This window comes from Rhinopithecus roxellana, chromosome 19 (assembly GCF_007565055.1).
Source record: "Rhinopithecus roxellana isolate Shanxi Qingling chromosome 19, ASM756505v1, whole genome shotgun sequence".
Lineage (NCBI taxonomy): Eukaryota > Metazoa > Chordata > Mammalia > Primates > Cercopithecidae > Rhinopithecus > Rhinopithecus roxellana.
Genome location: NC_044567.1, coordinates 42611281 through 42632868, shown reverse-complemented (window position 1 = coordinate 42632868; position 21588 = coordinate 42611281). Strand labels below are relative to the sequence as shown.

The window sequence follows — 21588 nt, the reverse complement described above, 5'->3', positions numbered from 1 at the left end:
GAGCAAAAAGCTTTTCCCAAAGGCCTTCAATTATATTATCTCCAACCAACCAGGTGATAAATCACCAGGCAGGCCTTTTATAGACTGGAATCGTAGAAATCTAGACTTATTGCTCTGAAAAAATTTGAAGTACAGTAGCATCAGACTTCAGAATGAAGCATAACCCTCTAAGGTGGAAAGCTGACAATGTATTAGGTAACCGTGTGTATATGTGTGAAAAAACGAGACAGCAAGAGCATGAACACAAGTCAGCTGATCCAAAAAGGACTCAGATCGGGGGCTGGCAAACCTTTCTGTAAACAGCCAGTGGTATGCATTTTATATGTTAGACTCTGCAGGTCAGTTTCCATCACAACCACCCAACTCTATGATTGTAGCATAGACACGTAAAGGAGTAAATGTGGTTGTGTTCCAAAAAGACTTGATTTATGGACAATGAAATCTGAATTTCATATAATTTTCACATATCATGAGATGTTATTGTTTTATTTTAAAACCATTTAGAAGTGTAAAAACCGTTCTTAGCTCACAGGCCATACAAAAACACGTGGTGGCCAGATTTGCCCTACAGGCCACAGTTGGCCAATTCCTACTAGAGGCTGGTCTGAACTCAACAAGATAGATCTTAGGCTAAACCTTCATTTCTTTAGAAGACAATTAAAAGTCACAATTCCAATAGCTCACAAACTTAATAAAATTAAAACTTGAATGGAAAGAAATGAACTAACATTCCAAAAGTCAAAAATTTTAGCACAATTTTGGCATCCTAAGGGGAAAATCACGACTATCACAGATGAAAACAAATGTCATTGAAATTGGTTATTTTTTCCCACCAAGTTATAAAATCTACATAGAAATTTGATACTACATCATATTGTACTTCTCACAGTCCTGAGCTAATTTCCTTTAAACTCTAACATATCTTTGTTGTTATAACTGAAGTAACAATTTAGATACTGAATCTGGTACAAGTTTTGCTTTTTTTGTTTGTCTTTTTTTGTTCTTATATCAATATTTAATATCTTGTTTACCAGTTCTACTCAGCACTTTCAGCAGAAATTACTAATGTGCAAGCAAATCATCACAGGTGTAGCTCTCCAGGGAGCTCATTTTGTTAAGTTTTTATTGTCTGAATATTTAAAATGATGAATGAAAGGCTTTTCAGTCTTACAAAAGTCAGTGTGCGCGGTTTTACTAGTGTATAGTTTCATCTCCTTGGACATGAAGGCTTATCTAAGGCTAATAGAACAGAAAAGGGCCGGGCGCGGTGGCTCAAGCCTGTAATCCCAGCACTTTGGGAGGCCGAGATGGGCGGATCACGAGGTCAGCAGATCGGGACCATCCTGGCTAACACGATGAAACCCCGTCTCTACTAAAAAATACAAAAAACTAGCCAAGCGAGGTGGCGGGCGCCTGTAGTCCCAGCTACTTGGGAGGCTGAGGCAGGAGAATGGCGTAAACCTGGGAGGTGGAGCTTGCAGTGAGCTGAGATCTGGCCACTGCACTCCAGCCTGGGTGCAAAAAAAAAAAAAAAAAAAAGAACAGAAAGGTACTTTTTCTTTTTTGCTACTTAAGAACGTAGCAGAAATGTTTGCTGAGGTAGCTTAGTCAATCCTAATTTGTTTTCCTCTTTATGTGTGTTTGGTCTCAGAATATTTCTGGGAAGGGTGACAAAGAAGTCCCTGCTGGGAGTGGGTACCACTGAAGTCTCCATACAGGGCACCTGACTGTTCACGTTACTTTATTGGATCTCACTTCCAAAGTCAGTTGTCTTTTACGTAGAGGCATTTCAACATTGTGTCAGGGACTCTGGATCGGGAGGTATCTAAGTGATATGGTTTGACTGTGTCCCCACCCAAATCTCAACTTGAATAGTATCTCCCAGAATTCTCACGTGTTGTGGGAGGGACTTGTGGGAGGTAACTGAATCATGGGGGCTGGTCTTTCCCCTGCTATTCTCGTGATAGTCTCACAAGATCTGTTGGGTTTATCAGGGGTTTCCGCTTTTGCTTCTTCCTCATTTTCTCTTGCTGCCACCATGTAAAGAAGTGCCTTTTGCCTCCTGCCGTGATTCTGAGGCTTCCCCAGCCATGTGAAGTTGTAAGTCCAATTAAACTGCTTTTTCTTCCTAGTCTCGGGTATGTCTTTATCAGAAGTGTGAATACAGATACACTAATTAAAGGCTGCCTGTTCTTTGCTAATACACTAAGCAAAGATTGCCTGTTCTGGGCAGGCCATATGAGAGAAAATCTACCATTCCATAACAGTTAACAATTCCAACCTTTTCATTCTCTTTTCTAGTTATACCATCTATTATCTTGATTTTGATTTGTTTTCACTTTTTATAGTTATCTAAAAGAGCAATAAATCATCATCATAAAATTTGTAAATCAGGATAATTCTCAAGGTACCAAGACAAAGGTTTGCCCTGTAGTTTGTTTCTTAGACAAGTCTTGATGATATTCTCCACCATATGCCTTTATAACACCTAAGGAAATCATATAAAGGAAATTATTAAATTAGTCTTGTTCTTTTTATTGATAATTTGCTCTGTCCCTTTTGGAAGCATATAAGATGTGCTCTCTGAAGCACATTTCCAACATGGAAACGTGATCATTTCCCAAGTACCACAACACTGCCGAATCCTAATGGACATTTCTAAGTTTTCTTCTCTCCAGTTAACCGTTCTAGCATATTATGTTTCAATTTCCTAAAAGTAGCCTCTGTTTATTGTTGGCATTCTGACTGGAAGAGTCTAATCACCTTTCCTTCTGTCCATTTGTCTTTAGAAATTCCTCAGTACACCAGTGAAAATTGTGCTTTCAGCTGAGTATGCCATGGGTCATATCAGACCTGCCATAAAGTCAAAACTAACCACTAAGCACTTCAATGACAAGATAAACTACTGTTGTCTTATTTAATCCTGGCTAAAAGGAACTCCAGCCATCTAACTCTACATGCACAAGGAATACCTGAGATGACCACTTGCCCTGAAATCATGGCAGCTCTTTTAATCTGGTCAATCCAGAATGCTGTTCCATTCTAATTACATGATCTGTTATTTTTAATTTTAATGCACATAACTTTCTAGAAGTCTTTATTTTAAAAGCCTGTCCCACTGGGCTGGGTACAGCGGCTCACGCCTATAATCCCAGCACTTCGGCAGGCCGAGGCAGGTAGATCACCTGAGGTCAGGAGTTCCAGACTAGCCTGATCAACATGGAGAAATTCTGTCACTACTAAAAATACAAAATAAGCCAGGTATGGTGGTGCATACCTGTAGTCCCAGCTACTCAGGAGGCTGAGACAGAATCGCTTGAACCCGGGAAGTGGAGGTTGCGTTGAGCTGAGATCCCACCATTGCACTCCAGCCTGAGCAACAAGGGCGAAACTCTATCTCAAAAAAAAAAAAAGGCTGTCCTATGACATCACCTACCACAACACGTTCTTCTAGTATATGTCTTGGTGCAAAGCTAATTACACTATGGACAGACTGCAAAGGTATGTTCCAAGCTTTGTTGTAAACAATAATCTCCACACTTATTTAAACCCTTCCAAGTTAACACTTGATTTAAAAAATCTCTTAAGGCCGGGCGCGGTGGCTCAAGCCTGTAATCCCAGCACTTTGGGAGGCCGAGACGGGTGGATCACGAGGTCAGGAGATCGAGACCATCCTGGCTAACACGGTGAAACCCCGTCTCTACTAAAAATACAAAAAAAACTAGCCGGGCGAGGTGGCGGCGCCTGTAGTCCCAGCTACTCGGGAGGCTGAGGCAGGAGAATGGCGTGAACCCGGGAGGCGGAGCTTGCAGTGAGCTGAGATCCGGCCACTGCACTCCAGCCTGGGCGACAGAGCGAGACTCCGTCTCAAAAAAAAAAAAAAAAAAAAAAATCTCTTAAGTACAATCATTTCACTTGCAATTATACTGAACTAATTTAATTTCTTTCATCTTTTAAAATCCTCTTTAAGTAGGATGACTGTTTTTTTATTTTGTTTTGTTTTGCTTTTTATTTCTCCAGGAGTTCCTTGTGGCTTTTTGTACTGGATCTATGACATCTCCAGAAGGAAGTTCTGTATCTTTTTTCCTCAGCAAATCTCTTGCATTCACCAAACTTAAACACCTAGAACAAGTCTAAAAGGTACGTAAATCAAGGAGATGGATAAGACCACTCTGCAATATGTGAAATTTCTCATGGCACTTTAAGTGAAATGTAAACATTTTTAAAAATATGAAGATATAAACATCAGGAAAATTATTCCAATTCATTTCCATCAGCTATGACCTCATAACCTTTATGTATTCATGTTCCAAACCCTCATGTCCCGCATCCCCTTGGCTGGGCAGCTATGATATAGGTGATGAAGCTGGGCTGCTGCTTGCTCCACAGCACCATCTCCTTGGCCACTGCTGGCAGCTCCCCTAGCTGGAGGGTCTTCAAATATATGTTCTCAATATTTTTAGCAGCTTTTATTTCAATTACTCTAATGGCTTCATTACTGATTTATTTGCCACCACTCATTTTTCATTTTTCTCCCAGGTTCTCATTCACTATTGATTTAGTTAATTTGTAAAATTTCTGCCAGTTTAATTTCCTAGGATAAGGAGTATTTGAAATACCCCACAAGTCATTTTTTGGGGGGGGTATAAAATTGAAGCTAACTTATTTTTCTTTACCTTGTAAAAGCTTCTGATGGGTCATCCAGAAATGTTCTTATATAGTAAGTTACTCAAGGAGATGACTCATATGGAATTCCAGCGTATTGTGGGTTACCACCCCTGACCCCTTAATAATCTTTAAAATAGAAAAGCAACAATATGCTGTTGGCCTAATTAAAACTTCTCTCTTTGCGGGTAGTTGGTTACCTGAGGACACCCAGATGCCATTCGGCATGACTTTTTAATGTTCACTATTGTAAACAGCAGGCTATTTTCCTTACTTGGTTAAGTGGCTAAATTCTGGAGAGGAATTAACATATTCAAGCAGAGGCAAATATTTGATCAGCATGCCTGCCAATCATTTCCTTCTTCTTTTTTAAAAATAAGTTTTTCTCATTAGAATATGTAAATATTTATTACACATGATTTGAAAACTGGAAAAGTTACAAGGAAAAAAAACATGTTTGGGATCCTACTGTATATATAATTCTATATCCTGTGTTTTCACAGAACATTTTGAGCATTTTTCTAAACCTTATGCATCCTTCATAGTCATTACGTACCATAATATTCTACTGAGTTGTTTAAGCCATTTCTGATGTTTTCTTATTATAAATATCACAGCAATCAACATTTCCATAAAACGAAGAGAAGCACAGTTGCTTCAGTGCAGTTCAAGGGAGACACCAAAGTTAGAATTCAGTGTGCTCAGGCTTCAGGCAAGCCCTGGGGCAGAAGTGATCCTACATGATCAGCCTCAATGTATTATTCACAAAAGTCCACTTCCTATTTTCCTGTCTGTCCAGTGGTTCTCAAGTCAGAACTTGGGTCAGTGTTACTAAGAGCTATATTCAGATCAGATAGGATAAGGCAGAGAAAACAATAAGGATCTGTACATTTTTTCTTCCTATTATAAAGCGTAGAGTTTAAATTCTCTTACCTTTGGAGAAGGGTCTTTCAACGTAAGAGTCATCAAGGACACTGATTGTGAGCTACCAAGTTCAGGCGTATCAGGAATAAAGGCTGACCAGTGGCCATAAAGAACTTCTTTTTCTATTGATTTTAGAAAGAAAACAAACTAAGGCTCCCTAGGTGAACTTTGGCTCGGTAAGACCTTTCATACCCAAGAGAAAAACAAAAAAAAAATTTTTTTTAATCATTTTTTTTTTCAAAATGCAAACATGAAATGGTATTTGGTATTTATTTCCACCAATTCAAATGATACACATAAAACTTAAACATTCTGGCCGGGCGCGGTGGCTCAAGCCTGTAATCCCAGCACTTTGGGAGGCCGAGACGGGCGGATCACAAGGTCAGGAGATCGAGACCATCCTGGCTAACACGGTGAAACCCCGTCTCTACTAAAAATACAAAAAAAACTAGCCGGGCGAGGTGGCGGCGCCTGTAGTCCCAGCTACTCGGGAGGCTGAGGCAGGAGAATGGCGTGAACCCGGGAGGCGGAGCTTGCAGTGAGCTGCACTCCAGCCTGGGTGACAGAGCGAGACTCCGTCTCAAAAAAAAAAAAAAAAAAAAAAAAAAAAAATTAAACATTCTAAATAATCCCTAAAGATGTCAATGTGTTATTAAAATTTTTCTTTCAAAGTACAATCAAAACATGTTAAGACAATTTGTTTCTATAACAAGTTATTAAGGCTGACAATTAAAAAACACAACTGGAGAACAAGAGGGCAACATTCTGATATCAGGAAACTAGTGTTAGACACGAAACACTGCCGAGTACCCATCCATCCATTCAACGAGTATTACTGAATGACCTGTGTATGTGCCAGGCATCATGCTGAGGCTGCTAGACATAAACAAAGCCCCAGCCTTGACAAGCTAGGCAGCGAGGGACAGTTAAGGAGATAACTATAATATGTCACGAATAACACTAAGGCAGAAAAGGCTTCCTGGGGAATATGATTTCAGAGCCCATATCAAAGATGAGTAGTGGTTCGCAAGATGAAAAGGCAAAAAAGAATATTCTAAGGAGAGGAATGACATGTGCAATGGCAGATTAAGACAGCAAGTCATGTTCTGAATTAACACCATGCCCCCAGAAATCAGGCTCTTCAAGTTAAATCACATGCAGCAGTCAAGTTTTTCAGGAAAGTTATAAACTTACATGCAACTTAGAATACAACATATAAAAATGTAACAAAATACTACTACCTCATTTTACTCTGCATGCCTCCTTCAGCATCAGAATAGTCTGACTCACTACTGCTGACCCTTTTCCAACTGGAAGAACTGAAGGGTGAGGAGACTCCATCTTTTCCTGCAGCTCCACTTCCATCTAAAGGCAAACTCTGGACACCCAGGGAGGAGGGACACCAAGTGTTCCCTTCATGCAGGTTCACTCTGCCTGTGCCAGTGACTGAGGCTGCCTCTACTTCACCACTGGATTCCTTTTCCTCCTCCTCTCCTTGCTGGATTTTTTTGGTTTAACTTTGGATTTTTTCTTTTTATTCTGATTTTAGGAGCAAATGAAGACATACATAATAGCTACTTCAGAATGGCTTTTCACTGAATCATTACTTCTTCATGTTAAAGTGACTAAATATGTCCCCAATATGTAGTTTAAAGAAAGAAGAAAAGTGAAAAGAAAAAAAGTGGAACTTCTTTAATACCCTAAGCATCAGGCACGATGTTAAGTGCTGACTGTCTACTGTAAGAAAGAAGGAATGAAATACATGAGACACAGTAAAACACATGGCCTGGGTTTAAATTGTACCTCTCTGACTTGAGGCAAATCATTTAGCCTCTCTTGAGCTTGACCTTGCTTATCTGTAAGTATGCGGCTAATACTACCTACCTTGCACAGGTGTTGTGAAAGTACTCAGCCTTCTCAATTGGAATTTCTCAAGAGCATTAAAGCCTATAGAAATGACTTGAGTGTCTATTTTATCAGTTCTCCAAGTGAGATACATAGCTAGTATCATTCTACATGCCTGCATAGAAGAGACGGTAGTCCATTACATACAATGCACATTTCAGGGCCTTGGGTCTCTGTAGAAGTAGATACTAAGTAGAAGCCAGTTTCTTTCTTTCTTTCTCCCTGTTACTCTCTTTCTGAGTATATCTGGAATCTGTGTCTTCCTCCACGTTCTCAAAGTCTGTGGCCTTGGGGAAGGAAGCTCCTATTACTTCTATCTTGGACTACTTATTGTGGCCCCAGACCCATACTTTTTTATTTGCTACCACAGTGATTTTTCTAAGATGCAAATCTGATAACGACATTCCCCTATACAAGATTCTTTAATGAATCTCTATTGCCTACGAGATAAAAACCCAAACTCCTCAGCCTCCTGTACAAGAATCTCATCATTCAGCCTCTGCTACACAATGGCTCCACTCTTTCTCTGCCGCACTGAAACTCTAGTCCTGCTAGTTAACAAATGGGCAATGTATACTCTCATTCTCTATGTCTATGCGCCTTTCATTTTATCTGCATGAAACACTCATTCCTCCTTGTCACTACTGCTACTCACTCTGAAATCTCTGTTTAGCTACCACACCTTTAAAAAGCCTCTTCCTCCTCCCTTTAGACTGGGTGCCCTCAATGTGTTCCCAGAGTACTCTGTGAATATTCTAATGAGAGAAACAATAATATTGCATTGTAGTTGTTTATTTATCCATCTTTGCCTTCTCCCTCAAACTTCTAAAAGCAGCCAGTCTATATACTTAGTGTTTAGCACAGTGTCTGGAATACAGCAGATGTTAGGTAAATGCTGAGTGAGTGAATGAGTGAAATAATTTCTAATAAGAAGCATTCTGATCAGGTGTGACATTTCTGGAAGTGAATCCTTGGCCATACATCTGTATGCTCCAGGTTCTCCAACCTCAGCATGAGGCAGATGGCAGCTATCTGGAAAGGCTGGGAAATCAGGTGACTGTAAGGTGTGGAGATGGCGCACTGACTGGTAGGTGGGCTTCTAACGATCTAGAGACGGGCTGGCAAATTATGGCCCAAAAGCCAAATCCAGCCCAACACACAGCCTGCTTCTGTTAATAAAGTTTTAGTGAAACAGTCATGCCCATTCATTTACATAGTGTCTATGGCTGCTTTTGCTCTGTTACAATAGAGTTGGCAGTTATGACAGAGACCTGAAGTATTTACTAGCCTTGTAGAGAAAGTTTAGAAAACATTTGTTGACTCCTGGTCTTGAGCATCACGGGGATGAGAATGCTTGGTTTGGGGTATAAAGTGGATGCTCATTTTTATAGCTGTCACACTGACTACACCTCTAAGAAGTATAAGATGCTTAACTGGCACTTTGAGCATCAGATGAATTTAAATTTACTATGCTAACAACCCTAAACTGAAACAAAATTCAAGGTAGGCTTTTAGGGTAGTAGTGATGCAAATCATAGAAAACACATAGCAATCTATTAAAAATAAGCCACAACTTAACTTGAAATAAACATAAATGTACCAAAGTTGGTCGAGAAGCACTGGATTCTGATTGCTGTGGTTTGATAGGTGTTCGCCCATCATACTGAGGAAGCGGAGTTGGGTATAACACCGTGGGCATCTCTATGTTTAGTCCGGGCAGTCCGTGAAACATGAACTTCTAATAATGACGAATCAAGGACACACACACACACACACATACACAAAACCAAAAAACCATGAATCATAAAACAGAACTATTACCATGTCTGGATCAGAATCCTCACAGATTCATGTTCAAAAGCCTACTAAGGAAATATAAATGAGACAGAAAATAGATATCTTGAAGGCGTAGGGCTTAAAGAAGAGCTGAAGTTTATCTGGCCTCCAGCTGGATCTGGTCAGATCAAATCAGGTCTGGTTTTAGTTTCCTTATGTATTCATAAAATTTATCCAATTACTTTATCTGTCTATAATTTTTTTAAACCAATTTATCATTTTTATTTACCTGTCTCCACCTATAGCTATCTCTCTATTTGATGTCGGAGCAAGAGAATGCCACAAGGAAAGAATTACTTCTTACTTTGCTGGCTGAAGAAGCTGGGTCCCCGGAGATGCTGGTCTGACTTTCCTACTGACTGGCACACTCGGAAGCTGTCCACTGACACACGTCTTGGTTGGCCTGCCTACTACTTGGAGGAGAAAGCCAAGGAGAAGCACTGGCTCTTCTTGCAAGTACAAACAGGTACAACATAATCTATAATTAAATCTTCTACAGGTCATACCCCCCTACCTATTCCCTTCCTAAGATTCAGAGATAATTTTAAAATGTTGATGCATTTATTAAATGGAGATTTTTTATTTTCTGTTCTTAAGTGTCTTTGAATATGAACATTTTTGTCTACGTTCTCAAAATATATGTAAGAACTTTTAATACCTCAAAGTTAGCCTTAGAATAAGGACGTAAAGTGGTCCTTGTACCATGGGTTGAAACAGGAAAGACAATGATCATATGATCATTGCCTTACCTTTAGCACAGCTAAAAGTGCTCCAAGTTCATCAGTCTGCGTTAGTTTCATTCTCCCACCATTTAGAAGTGACTGTATACCTTTTAATGCATTTTGCAGTAACTAGGGGGAAAGGGAGACCCAGTTAGAAGGCAGAATAAAATCTGGTTGTCCAGGAATCAACTTACTAGCACCACTTAGGAAGGAAGAGAGACAGTCTCTGGATGATGAAAAAAACCTTTAGACACACACATACACACACAGAGCAGAGATGAAGATCCAAGGAGACCTGATAAACTACCATGAATTCTTTTCTAGAAGAAAAGAATAATGAAGTGGTCTTATTGTACATGTTATAAACCCGTATGTACAAATGGCGAGTAAGAAAAAAGAGAGAAGATGTTTAGCAAGAAAAATGTCATAAGGGATAAAAAAGAGATAGCACAGATCAGAATTGGGGAAGCTTTGTAACATGGCAAACCCAGCCCTCTTAAAGGCAAGGGGATGTATGTGGGAACAGATGATAAATTATAAAAACTTGGTTTCTGGAGGGCAATTCTGACCAAGATTGATTTCTTGACTCAGTAATCTCATTTCTAGAACTCTGTCCTTAAGAAATACTTCCTACATTGGGATGATGTGAACTGTAGTCTTGTTTGAAATAGTGGGAAAACTTTAAAAACTTCAGTTATGATGATTATGATAATAATTATAAAAGAAGCTAACCCTCTGCTAAATGTAAAACTCAACAACAGGAACAGCAGACCCTTTGAATGCTTTATTTCATCTACTTCTCTTAAGAACCCCACAATGCGGTTATATTAGTCCCTTTTCAGGCAGGAACATGGAGGCTCCAAGAAGTTAACTAATTTGTCCAAGGTCTTCCAGCCATAGCAGTTACAAAGTATGAGGTATATTAACAGGAACCGAATAGATGTCCCAGAGATATTAAGTTTTAAAAAAACAAGAAAGTTACAAAATAGCATGTTAAATATGACCCCATTTAAAGTTGTCAATATGCTCATTTACACACATAAAAAAAAACTGAGAGCACATAGCACAAATTGTCTTCAGTGGCTATATCTGAGCAGGAGACTAGAAGGAACTTTATCTTAGATATATAACATTTGAAATGTGTTACTCTAAATTTAAAAGATGTTAACAAACTGTCATTTGCATCATTTTTTTAAAAAGAAATAAAATATTGCAGATATATTTGGTGAAATCTCTCTTCACTTCCATCTTAAAGACAGTCACTAGCCTACAACTGTTGCTTTTATACTCAGAAGGAAAAAGAATAGTTTCCTCTAAAAAGCTAGAATTGTAAAATGTAGCAAATAAAAAGCTTCTTATAATTTAAACCGAAATGGTATGATTTTAGTCTTTTTAGGTTACAAACATTTCATATATGTGTATTGCTCTAGACAAAGCTAATAGTGCAAGGCCAGGCTCGGTGGCTCAAGCCTGTAATCCCAGCACTTTGGGAGGCCGAGACGGGCAGATCACAAGGTCAGGAGATCGAGACCATCCTGGCTAACCCGATGAAACCCCGTCTCTACTAAAAAATACAAAAAACTAGCTGGGCAAGGTGGCGGACACCTGTAGTCCCAGCTACTCGGGAGGCTGAGGCAGGAGAATGGCGTGAACCCGAAAGGCGGAGCTTGCAGTGAGCTGAGATCCGGCCACTGCACTCCAGTTTGGGTGACAGAGCGAGACTCCGTCTCAAAAGAAAAAAAAAAAAAGCTAATAGTACAAATAAAACTCATTAGTAACACTTTTCCAATCTGCTTCGAGACACATCCATGACATTCACTAGATCAATGATAGTTCACTTACCATGCAAAATGTGATATCATCCATATCAGATGATTTTGGAGATTGTAAAATAGTCAGGAAAGCTTGGAAACAGACATTTTGGTAGGGTTCCTCCAAATATGGCTGTCCTGGCACACTAAATGCATATAGAGAAAACAACTCAAATTCAGTCTCCTTTGAAATGAGGCTTGCAAAAGACTAATTAAAAATAGCAATAATATAGACTATTAGAGTTGGAATATACCCTTGAATGCAACTATGCTATGAAAAGTTATTATTTTGGTTAATTACTTACTGCTGGGGGACAGGCACAGGGCTAGAATGAATATAGAGGAAGGGTGGTTTCCATAAGGAAAGGTTACAGAAGGTTGTGGTAGAAAAAGTATGGAGAAAGAAAAATCTTGTTTTAGTTCTGCTGTTCAGTCCCAAGAGGGAAATAATCCAGATAGGTCCTGTCAAGCTAGAATCACACATCTGTACCTGCCTTCCTACTCACTGGACAGCACTGTGCCATGCAGAGACGAGTTCACATTTGTGCTGCTCGTTTTCAACTGCCTACTGTGAGAATCTAGGGTGAGCAGCTGGGGCTGTTTCTGTCTTCTTCAAAGAAAAGAAATTGCCCTTTACAGATACATCTCGCCAGCACTGAAATTTGCGTGAATATATCCTTCTAAAAACTTAATATGCTTAGAAGTTATACCAATAGAAAACAAAATTTTGACATACTGCACATTATGTCACTATTACCACATTTTAGGAATATGGTCCTAGTCTATTTTTTCCTTCTTTACAAGCAATATTAAAATTAACAAACAACATAAGATGATTTTATTAGTAAAGTACATGGGAAATGCAAAGTTAGTTATTTGTCTAAGTCGGCTCCGGCTTCAGGCAGAGGGAACTACCTACAAAGGGCCCAACAGAGGCACTATCTTATGACTATTGAGAAACTTGACTGGAGCCACATACCTGAGACATAAGTTTGCCATACAATGTACTGCAGCTCTCCTGACTTCAGGATCAGACTGAGCCAAGTCACTCAACTTCATTAAGAGTCCGGTCTTGCCTAGTAGCTCTGGGAGGTACTAAGACAAGTAAGAGTCAACATAGGTCAAAGAAAAGCTTCTAGGAAAATATTATGCTTTACACAGATTTTCCTTCCTTCCTTCCTCCCTCCCTCCCTCCCGTCCTTTTTCTTTCTTTCTTTCTTTTCTTTCTTTCTCTTTCTTTTTTCTCTCTCTTTCTCTCTCTTTCTTTTTTTTAACTAAATGGCAGTTAGGCACCAAAAGACTAGCTGTTAGATAAATGTCTCAGATGGATATGCAAAGCTATGCCAAAAAGCATCAATAAGGATCATTACTCCCAGCCCAGGAAGCTGCTGATGCTCTTTAGTGTGGCCGCATGGCTGATGGGTAATGATAATATTAAGAATAATGGTTACTATCTACCGAGGGCCATGAACTTGACAAGTATTGTCTCACTTCATCCTCAGAGTAACAATTTTATACATGAGGAAACAAGGCCCAGAGTGGTTAAGTAAGAATTGCTAGAGATTAGTAGCAAGATAGAAACCTGAACACAGTGTTGGCACCAGAGCCTGTGCTCCTGGCCTTTCAAAGGAAGGATTAAGCACTTTAAACTACCTTCTGACATTTGGAGCCATTGCAGTACAGCAGAGCTGCCAGGGCTTGAAGAATTTCCATGTGTGTCCAGGAACTACACTGATGAATAGCTGAAATAGTATACGCCAACAGGAAATCCAAGCGCTGTTCATCCACAATTACCTAACACAACAGGAAAAGATAGATTCTCATCTCAATTTTAAAAGATATTATGCTTTTATGGACATGTATGCTCACCTGAATCAAGCTGTATAAAAGACAGAGTGTGTGTCTGTCGTTTATGTGTCAAAAGGATCACCTCTAAAGGGCCTGAAAGTTTGATCAACGTAGGGGCCTTCTCCCCGCCCTAAGGTCTTGCTCACTTCTTCCTCTTTAGTAAAGTAGAACTTGATAAAGTCCTTGTAACTTTTCCTTGAACTAACCAGACATTGGCAGCTGTGAATACACAGATATGAGTATTTCAATGCACTGAAATTTAATTAAACTGCCTTATACATAATACACTCAACGAATACACAGTGAACCAATATAACTACTAAACACCTACTGCATCTCTAACATGACCTGAGGAATAACCCCTGAAGACAGGGCATATCCCTGCTGTCACGGAGCTGATCATCTTGTTGGGACAGACCAGATTAATCCAAGTGTCAATTCATGGACAATTGAGACTAACTGTCACCAAATGCTGGAAAGCTGGTAAAGCGTGATAGGTGCCACAGGTGTTCAGGAACATCTCCAATTGCCAGTGTTACAAAGACGATACACCTGAGAATAGTAAACATACAGGAGCTACCCCATGTTAGTTTCAACGATTCTAAACTGAAAACAGCCTTACTCCATGCAGCAGAGTTGGTTGGTTACCTACCAGCATCCATTTCTTCCTTCCCTGCTGGCAGAGTACTAATTTAATTTGGAAGTCCACCTCTCCCACATGAGACCTAAGGGTAAACGCTAATTAGTTTAAGAGAGTGGGGCAACCTGGGGCAACCTTAACCCCCAAGAAACATTTGGCAATGCCTGTATACATTTTTGACTGCCACAATTGGAGAGCTGCTACTGGCGTCTAGTGGCAGAGGCCAAGGATGCTGCTAAACATTCCACAATGTGCAAGACAGCCCCTAAAACAATGATCTGGGCCAAAATATCAATAGTGCTGAGGCTGAGAAACCCTGATGTACGCTAATTGTTGCTGCACATTGTAAGCATCCGAGGGAGCTTAAGTCCTCCTCCAAGTGATTCTAATGTGTAGTGAAGGTTGAAACTACTGGCTGGAGCTATTCACAGTAAGACCATTCTCCTGCTTAAAGACTGGTTTAGAGAGGTATTTATATGACCTAAGTCTCTCCAGCAAGATACTGGGGAGTCTAGTAGAGAGTTTATGGGACACATTTCCTTACTCTTAAGTACAAGAGACACAATATAAAATACAGTTATTTAGCTTCTGCTGAACATTAATCATTTCATTGGCAGGGGATGTCCAGAAATGGCATAGCCATCTTATGACTGTGAGAGATGCTAGCTGAGGGTAACCCACATGCTGAGGATGGTGACGGGAAAGATGAGCCTCTTATTATTAAGGGGCTACAGATGCCTCCCTTGGGACTTGGGACATGGAGTGATTCCTTTTTATTTTTTTAAAAGTTGTTTAGTGACTCTGGGATGGCTTTTCTGTTTCTTGCAGCCAACAGCATCCTAATTCACATAATGCTAGCTGATATGTTTTGTGCTCTTAAATACATGCACATGCTCATGTGGTAACAGTCTTAAATAAATAACTGGGCTCTTTTTATCCTTCTGTCCCCTTGGCCCCAAGCTACTTCTTATATTTTAGAAGCATCAAAAGTAGACCACAAAAACGGCAGCTTCAGGAAAGGGGAAAATATTGGTGGGAAAGAGGTAGGGGGTTATTTCAATTTATTCTTAGATATATTTTGTTCAAATATATCTTCCATAAGAAATTATAAATTAGCCAGGTGCGGTGGTGGGCACCTGTAGTCCCAGCTACTTGGGAGGCTGAGGCAGGAGAATGGCGTGAACCCAGGAGGTGGAGCTTGCAGTGAGCCAAGATAGCGCCACTGCACTCCAGCCTGGGCAACAGTGTGAGACTCTGTCTCAAAAAAAAAAAAAAAAAGAAAGAAATTATAACGTTGGGGGGCCTGAATGATACTGGTTAACTGAACCAAACAGAAAGGCATACTTCTAATAGACAAACTACTAGAATTCTACAGAATAATTTTTTTTTGGATCAGAGTTATATTTGCTTTAAAAGTATTCTTATTAAGGCATTTGCTTTTCCTATAGCATCTCAAAAAACAGTCTATCATACCTACTACAGATGTAGTATTTCAAAGGTATCTACTTTCAAAAGTTCATGATCTGAATTTTAGAGTTACACACATGATTACCTGTAATCTGTTAAGTAAATGGTGGATAAGCTGGGACACTTTGCTGACAAGATGATTCTGGTTAAGAGGTACCAGTCGGTAAGCCTGGACAAGAAGAGCACTAACGTCCTACCAAAAAAAAAAAAAAAAAAAAAACAAAGAAGAGGTAAAATACTTATTAGTCAAGTGAAGATCCTCAAAACACAGCCAAATGGAAAAGCCAAAGTAAATATTCACATTCAAAATGGGGAAAGAAAATGTGAGGCAAGAAGGAAAAAAATGAAGTGACAGCACAAAAATAGGATGTGCTAAAAAAGAAGCAAAAAGTCAGGCACAATGGCTCACACCTAATCCCAGTTCTTTGGTAGGTCAAAGCGGGAGGACTGCTTGAGCCCAGGAGTCCAAGACCAGCTTGGGCAACATAGTGAGACTCCATCTCTACAGAAAAAGCTTTTAAAAAAAAAGTATCTGGAAATGGTGGTGTGTAGTCCTAGCTTCTTGGGAGGCTGAGGTGGGAGGACAGCTTGAGCCCAGGAGTTCAAGGTCACAGTGACCTATGATCTTGCTGCTGCGCTCCAGTCTGGATGACAGAGTGAGACCTTGTCTCTTAAAAAAAAAGAAAAAAGAAAAAAAAAAGGAAAAGAACATGGTTTTGGTCAGGCTGAAGACTCTGCTCTCTATATATGTAGAGACAATATAATTAAACAACCAAAGAAAGGCTTCTAGGGTATAAAAGCACAAACTGAAAGTTAAAAATACCAAAAGGTAAGTGAACCAGATTTTCAATGTCATTGGGAAAAATCAGACCTAACACTTCTATGAATTTTATGCATAATTAGGGAATTCTTAAAAAAAAGAAGAGGGACCTATTTGCAAGTCACACTCTTCATTCATCCATCCATGTTTATAGAATGACAAGGTTCCGAGCACCCACAATATGCCATAGTGTGCTAAGCGGTCCTTGGGCTCCGAAGGTAAAAACAAACATGTTCCCGAACCTCAAAGAGCTCACAAACTAGTGACAGAAAGAAATACAACAAATAATTAAAACAAGGTGAATTAAGTGCTGAAAGAATAAAGTACAAATTCTGTCCAGAAACAGTAATTAGGGAGGCCTTGTGGAGGTGATTGTAAAGCAAAACCTGGAATGATTTCAAGGATGAGGAGAAATTTGCCAGACAGGGCATCAAAAAACACTGCAAGCAGAGTGGTCAGAGTATGCAAAAACCTGGAGGTGTGAAACACCAGTAGGTGCCTGAAGAACAGCAAGTTTTAAATGACTGCACACAGGAACAAAAGGAGTAACAGGAGAGAATGGAAAGGCACGAAGTTTTGTTGCAAAAGTATCACATTATACAAATACAGCAAACGTCCCCGACTACTGCCTTAATCTCACTCTGCTTCCTAATGACATACACTATTATTCTGTTGTCAATTCTTTCAGACCTTTTTACTTTGCATATATAAACACACATATTTTAAAATCCCTCCTCCAGCTTCATACTGATCTCATTCTGTATGAATTGTTCTGCAACTTGCTTCAACCATTTACCGATACGTATTGAAGACTTTTCCAAAGCAGATTTTATATTTTATGATCAAATTTTTTTCCTCCTAAAGAAAAGATCATTCTGGCATCAGAGGAATGACTGGCTTGGAGAGGAGCTAGACAGGAGGTAGGAGATCAGTTAGAGGAGACCAGTGGAACAGTCCAGGCATAAGACGCCTTGCCTGAGGTCCAAGGCACTCGCTATGGGAACAGACAGGAGGGGATGAACTGAGAAATATATATGAGACACATTCTGAAATATCTGAATTGGACAGGATCTGGGATGAAGGAGGGAAGAAACAGTGTGTCTTGTGTGACTTGGTGGACGGTGCATGTGTGTTGGAAGGTGGGATGGGTTGCGGACGGGAATGTGTGTTTGGAGCTAATGAATTTCATCTTTAGGAACTGTCTAGCTTGAAATGCCTGTGCAAGCAGGCAACTTGCACCACTTCCCTCTTTCCTACGTAGGACCAGAAGGCCATGGTGTCAACAGTTCAGAGAATTCATTAATTTAAGGCCTTATGTGTGTAAGATTACTCAAAAAGACGGCAGAGGGGAGGAGCCAGTGTGCAGGAGCACAAAACGTAGGGGCTTTGTGGCAGAGTTTTGTATACTGTATTTTTATGAGATTCAGTATTTTCATCAGCAAAAAAAGACCTAATACTACTCAAGTTCTAAGATTCCCACGTGGTCCGTGTACCATGTACGCAATAAACAGTACTAATGCATTCTGTCAACAAAGTGTTCTGGGTGCATAGCGAGGGAGTGAAGGAGGGTGCGGACAGACGGAAAGGTGGTATCAGAGAGGAAACCGGAGGCATTATCAGAGCAGGAGTCGTCAAGTTGGGTTTTGAATGAGTCGAGCGTGCCAAGCACTGCAGGTCTTCCAAACGGAGAACTAAGAATGTGCCAAGGTAGGAGGGGGCACGCCAGCCTGAAACTAAATCATCACGCGCGAGAGTGGGAACAGCAGGGAAAGGCAGGCGGAGGCCACCAGCTGGGTTCCCGGAGGGGTGGGGCCGGTGCCAGCAGGCGCCGCACCAGCTCTCTCCCGGGCGCGCCGCCTACCTCCGGAGCCACGCCACTGCCCTCGCTGTAGTTCTCGGAGATGAGCTGATCGAAGAGCAGGTGGATCTCGGTGCGGGCGAAGCTGCTGTCATCCGGGCGAAGGGCGCAGAGCCTGGCAGACACGCGGCGAAACGCATTGCCTCGCTTAGGGATTGCTTCCGGCGGTGCCTCCCGCGGCTGCCCCGAAGGCAAGGAGCAGGCAACTTGCACAGCAGCCATCTTTTCTATGGGGGGGGGGAGGGTTGCGGTCAGAGGGAAATACTTCCGGGGCGTCCTCCCGCTCCGCGCGCTCGTTCCGGAAGTACTTTTTCTAGACAGGACTGGGACTCAGAGGGGTTTCCGTGACTGCGGGACCCCTCCCACTAGTACCCTACAAATGCTTGTCGGAAATTGGCTTGGAGGCCGGGCGCGGTGGCTCACGCCTGTAATCCCAGCACTTTGGGAGGCCGAGGCGGGCGGATCACGAGGTCAGGAGATCGAGACCGTCCTAGCTAACACGGTTGAAACCCCGTCTCTACTAAAAAATACAAAAAACTAGCCGGGCGAGGTGGCGGACGTCTGTAGTCCCAGCTACTCGGGAGGCTGAGGCAGGAGAATGGCGTAAACCCGGGAGGCGGAGCTTGCAGTGAGCTGAGATCCGGCCACTGCACTCCAGCCTGGGCGACAGAGCGAGACTCCGTCTCAAAAAAGAAAAAGAGAGAGAGAGAGAAAAGAGGAGAGAAGAGACAGGAAATTGGCTACAGAAAGAAAGAATTGGCTTCGAGATTTTTCGCTGGCCACTCCTTGAGCCCTGACTGAAAAGTGAATTCTCAATTTGTGCTTCCAGAAAGTTTGTCCTCCCAGAATTTGTTCCTGGACAGGGCTGAAGGTACTCTGTTAAGTACCAGAGTTTCAGATTCGGGCTGGAGTTGGAGAGGGTATGCTGTGGATGGCAGTAGCAGAAACCGCTAGTTCTAAGACACCCTTCTACTCTTCTAAAATCTTGCCCCAGGCACAAAACCACCCGGAATAAAGGCTACATTCCCCAGCATTCCTTGCAGTTGGCTATGGCTATGTGATTACAATCTGGTCAGTGGAATATAGGGCAGCTTTCCCTACTTACGTGACAGCTGGCTGCACTCTTGGTTCCTTTTTCTCCCCTTTTCCCAGTGTGAATCCTGTCGTAGATCATGAGGCACCTCGCCCCACTAAAAGAGTAATTTTGGAGTTCAACTGAATCATGTAAAACATAATCTGCCCAAGGGTGACCGGGTTGAGTTGAGACACCCCAAGATTTTTTGAAGTCAAGAAGCTGGAGAATACAATGGCCATTTAAAAATCTGTGATGAGTTTTCAGTCATCCAGGAAGTGGAGGCTTGACTTTCACAGTTGGACAGATTGGGAAAACCATCTCTAGGGCCTTTGAGTTATGCAAATATAAAGCAAAACCTCACCCTTGGCCCTTAGGGAAAGCCTTGAAGTCACCTGAATGTATATTTTGTCCTGAGAATAAAACATTTCTGTTCAGGAATGAAAATTGGGGTATGCTTTAGCAGAGGTAGTTTTCTGAAGACTTTGGGTTTGGAGAGAAATGTTAATTTTTTTGTTTGGATTTAGATTCTATTGTGCTGGTGTATTTTTTCTTATTCTTGGTCTGTGTCCGTATGTGCATTGTATGTGTGCAGTATGTGTGTGTATTCAAGCATTTGTTCAGGGAAGATCAGGAGCTGAAACCTAGTCATTGGATATTTTAATCTGGGTTCCCTGAAAGCAGAGCCTCAGATGAGGTTGATAGGTGAGTGATTTATCCAGGAATGAACAGGGAAGGAAGGAGAATTAATACCAATATGTGCTATTGAGATGGCCATTGCAAGGGGTGACTGATTGTTCAGTCCTCAGGAGTTTCTGAGAAGCCTTGTGAAGCTCTCAAAACCCTTCTTCTGAAGGAACGGAGAGGGGAAGTATCTGTCAGCTTTTGGACTCTATTGTCAAAAGTTGCCCACAAGGTATTAATTCCCTGTTGTTCCTGTGTTGAGCATGTATCTGTGCTTGGTTCCTGCAGGAGTCCTATATTGCATAGTCAAAGAAGCCCTGAGGCAAAAGTGAGGAAACTAGGGTGCATATCTGAGGCAAGGCTCTCACCAGTTAGACCTGTGCTAAGCTAGTAGATGCCTGTGATAAACTAGCTGCTGTAGCAAAGGCTAGAATGAAAATGTAAGACCAAGAGTATGTGAAGTAGTACTAAAGAGCTGTCTTACACATTGGGCTAGAAGGATATGAGTGGTCATTTCCACAATGCAGGTGGTTCAAAGAGACTGTAGGAAGGATCTGGGTTTGGTGTGGTTGACCTTAAGTTGCAATATGGATGACCTATGTATTGTGTTATTCAGGTTGGAATGGTCCGGGAATTGTAAAATACAGTATACTGATGCCGGTCTGTTGAGTTCTGGTAGAAAATACCCTTGTGGATTAGTGTGGTTCCTTGAAGGAAATGGATATCCCTACTCTACAATGATTACCAACTGAAGGAAACATATCTCAAGCTCTGAGAGAGGTCTTGGAACGCACCCTGCATTGGCTTGAGTTTATACAGTAGCACTCCTGCTCCCATCTCCCACACTGAAACTGTGGAAACACACCATGGCAAAAGCCTTCTTCCAAGAAAATCTCCTGTCTCCTCCTCAATTCTCTACATTTTCATAGTCCTACAGTGACTGAGGGGCTTTAAGCGGTGCTAAACACGTTCGCATCGGATGATCTGGAACCTCAATGGAATTTCACTCCTTTCATGTTTGGAAACCTCTCAAGACTTCATTTTTATCCCTTCATGAGAGTCTGGATCATCCTAACTCACATAGGCTTGCATACCCCCATTTCACTCTAATTCACATCTTTGATTATTTCCTTCAGAAAATTTACCATAACCTGCAGTTATCTTGTTTATTTGCTTACTTTATCATCTTGCTTCCTCTAGAATGTTAACTCCATGAAGGCACAGATCCTGTTTGTCTCATTCGCTGTTGTATCCCAGGGCTAGCACAGCCCCTGGAATGTGAATGAACTCACTAATTTTTTATTCAGGGTCCCCTATTTGCCATTGGTTGATGTGC

At 41.2% G+C, this 21588-nt stretch overlaps 1 protein-coding gene across 8 annotated transcripts; it reads right to left on the bottom strand.

The window, feature by feature from the left end:
* Positions 1-4: 4 nt before the first annotated feature.
* On the bottom strand, positions 5-18742 carry LOC104681972 (HEAT repeat-containing protein 6). Of its 8 annotated transcripts, none has more exons than XM_030923501.1 (9): positions 18500-18742; positions 15904-16011; positions 13517-13657; positions 12843-12958; positions 11895-12009; positions 10080-10181; positions 9095-9232; positions 5599-5711; positions 5-114 (listed from the first exon to the last, which is right to left on the bottom strand). In XM_030923501.1, exons 1-8 carry the CDS (start codon positions 18716-18718, stop codon positions 5631-5633), a joined length of 1020 nt encoding a protein of 339 aa, XP_030779361.1. In that variant the 5' UTR covers positions 18719-18742; the 3' UTR covers positions 5-114; positions 5599-5630. The 8 variants fall into 8 exon arrangements, with proteins under 8 accessions (XP_030779361.1, XP_030779358.1, XP_030779360.1 ...); XM_030923496.1 differs by lacking the exons at positions 5-114; positions 5599-5711 and adding exons at positions 7011-7128; positions 7474-7609; XM_030923498.1 differs by lacking the exon at positions 5599-5711 and having other exon boundaries at positions 7-114.
* Between the last annotated feature and the right edge of the window lie 2846 nt (positions 18743-21588).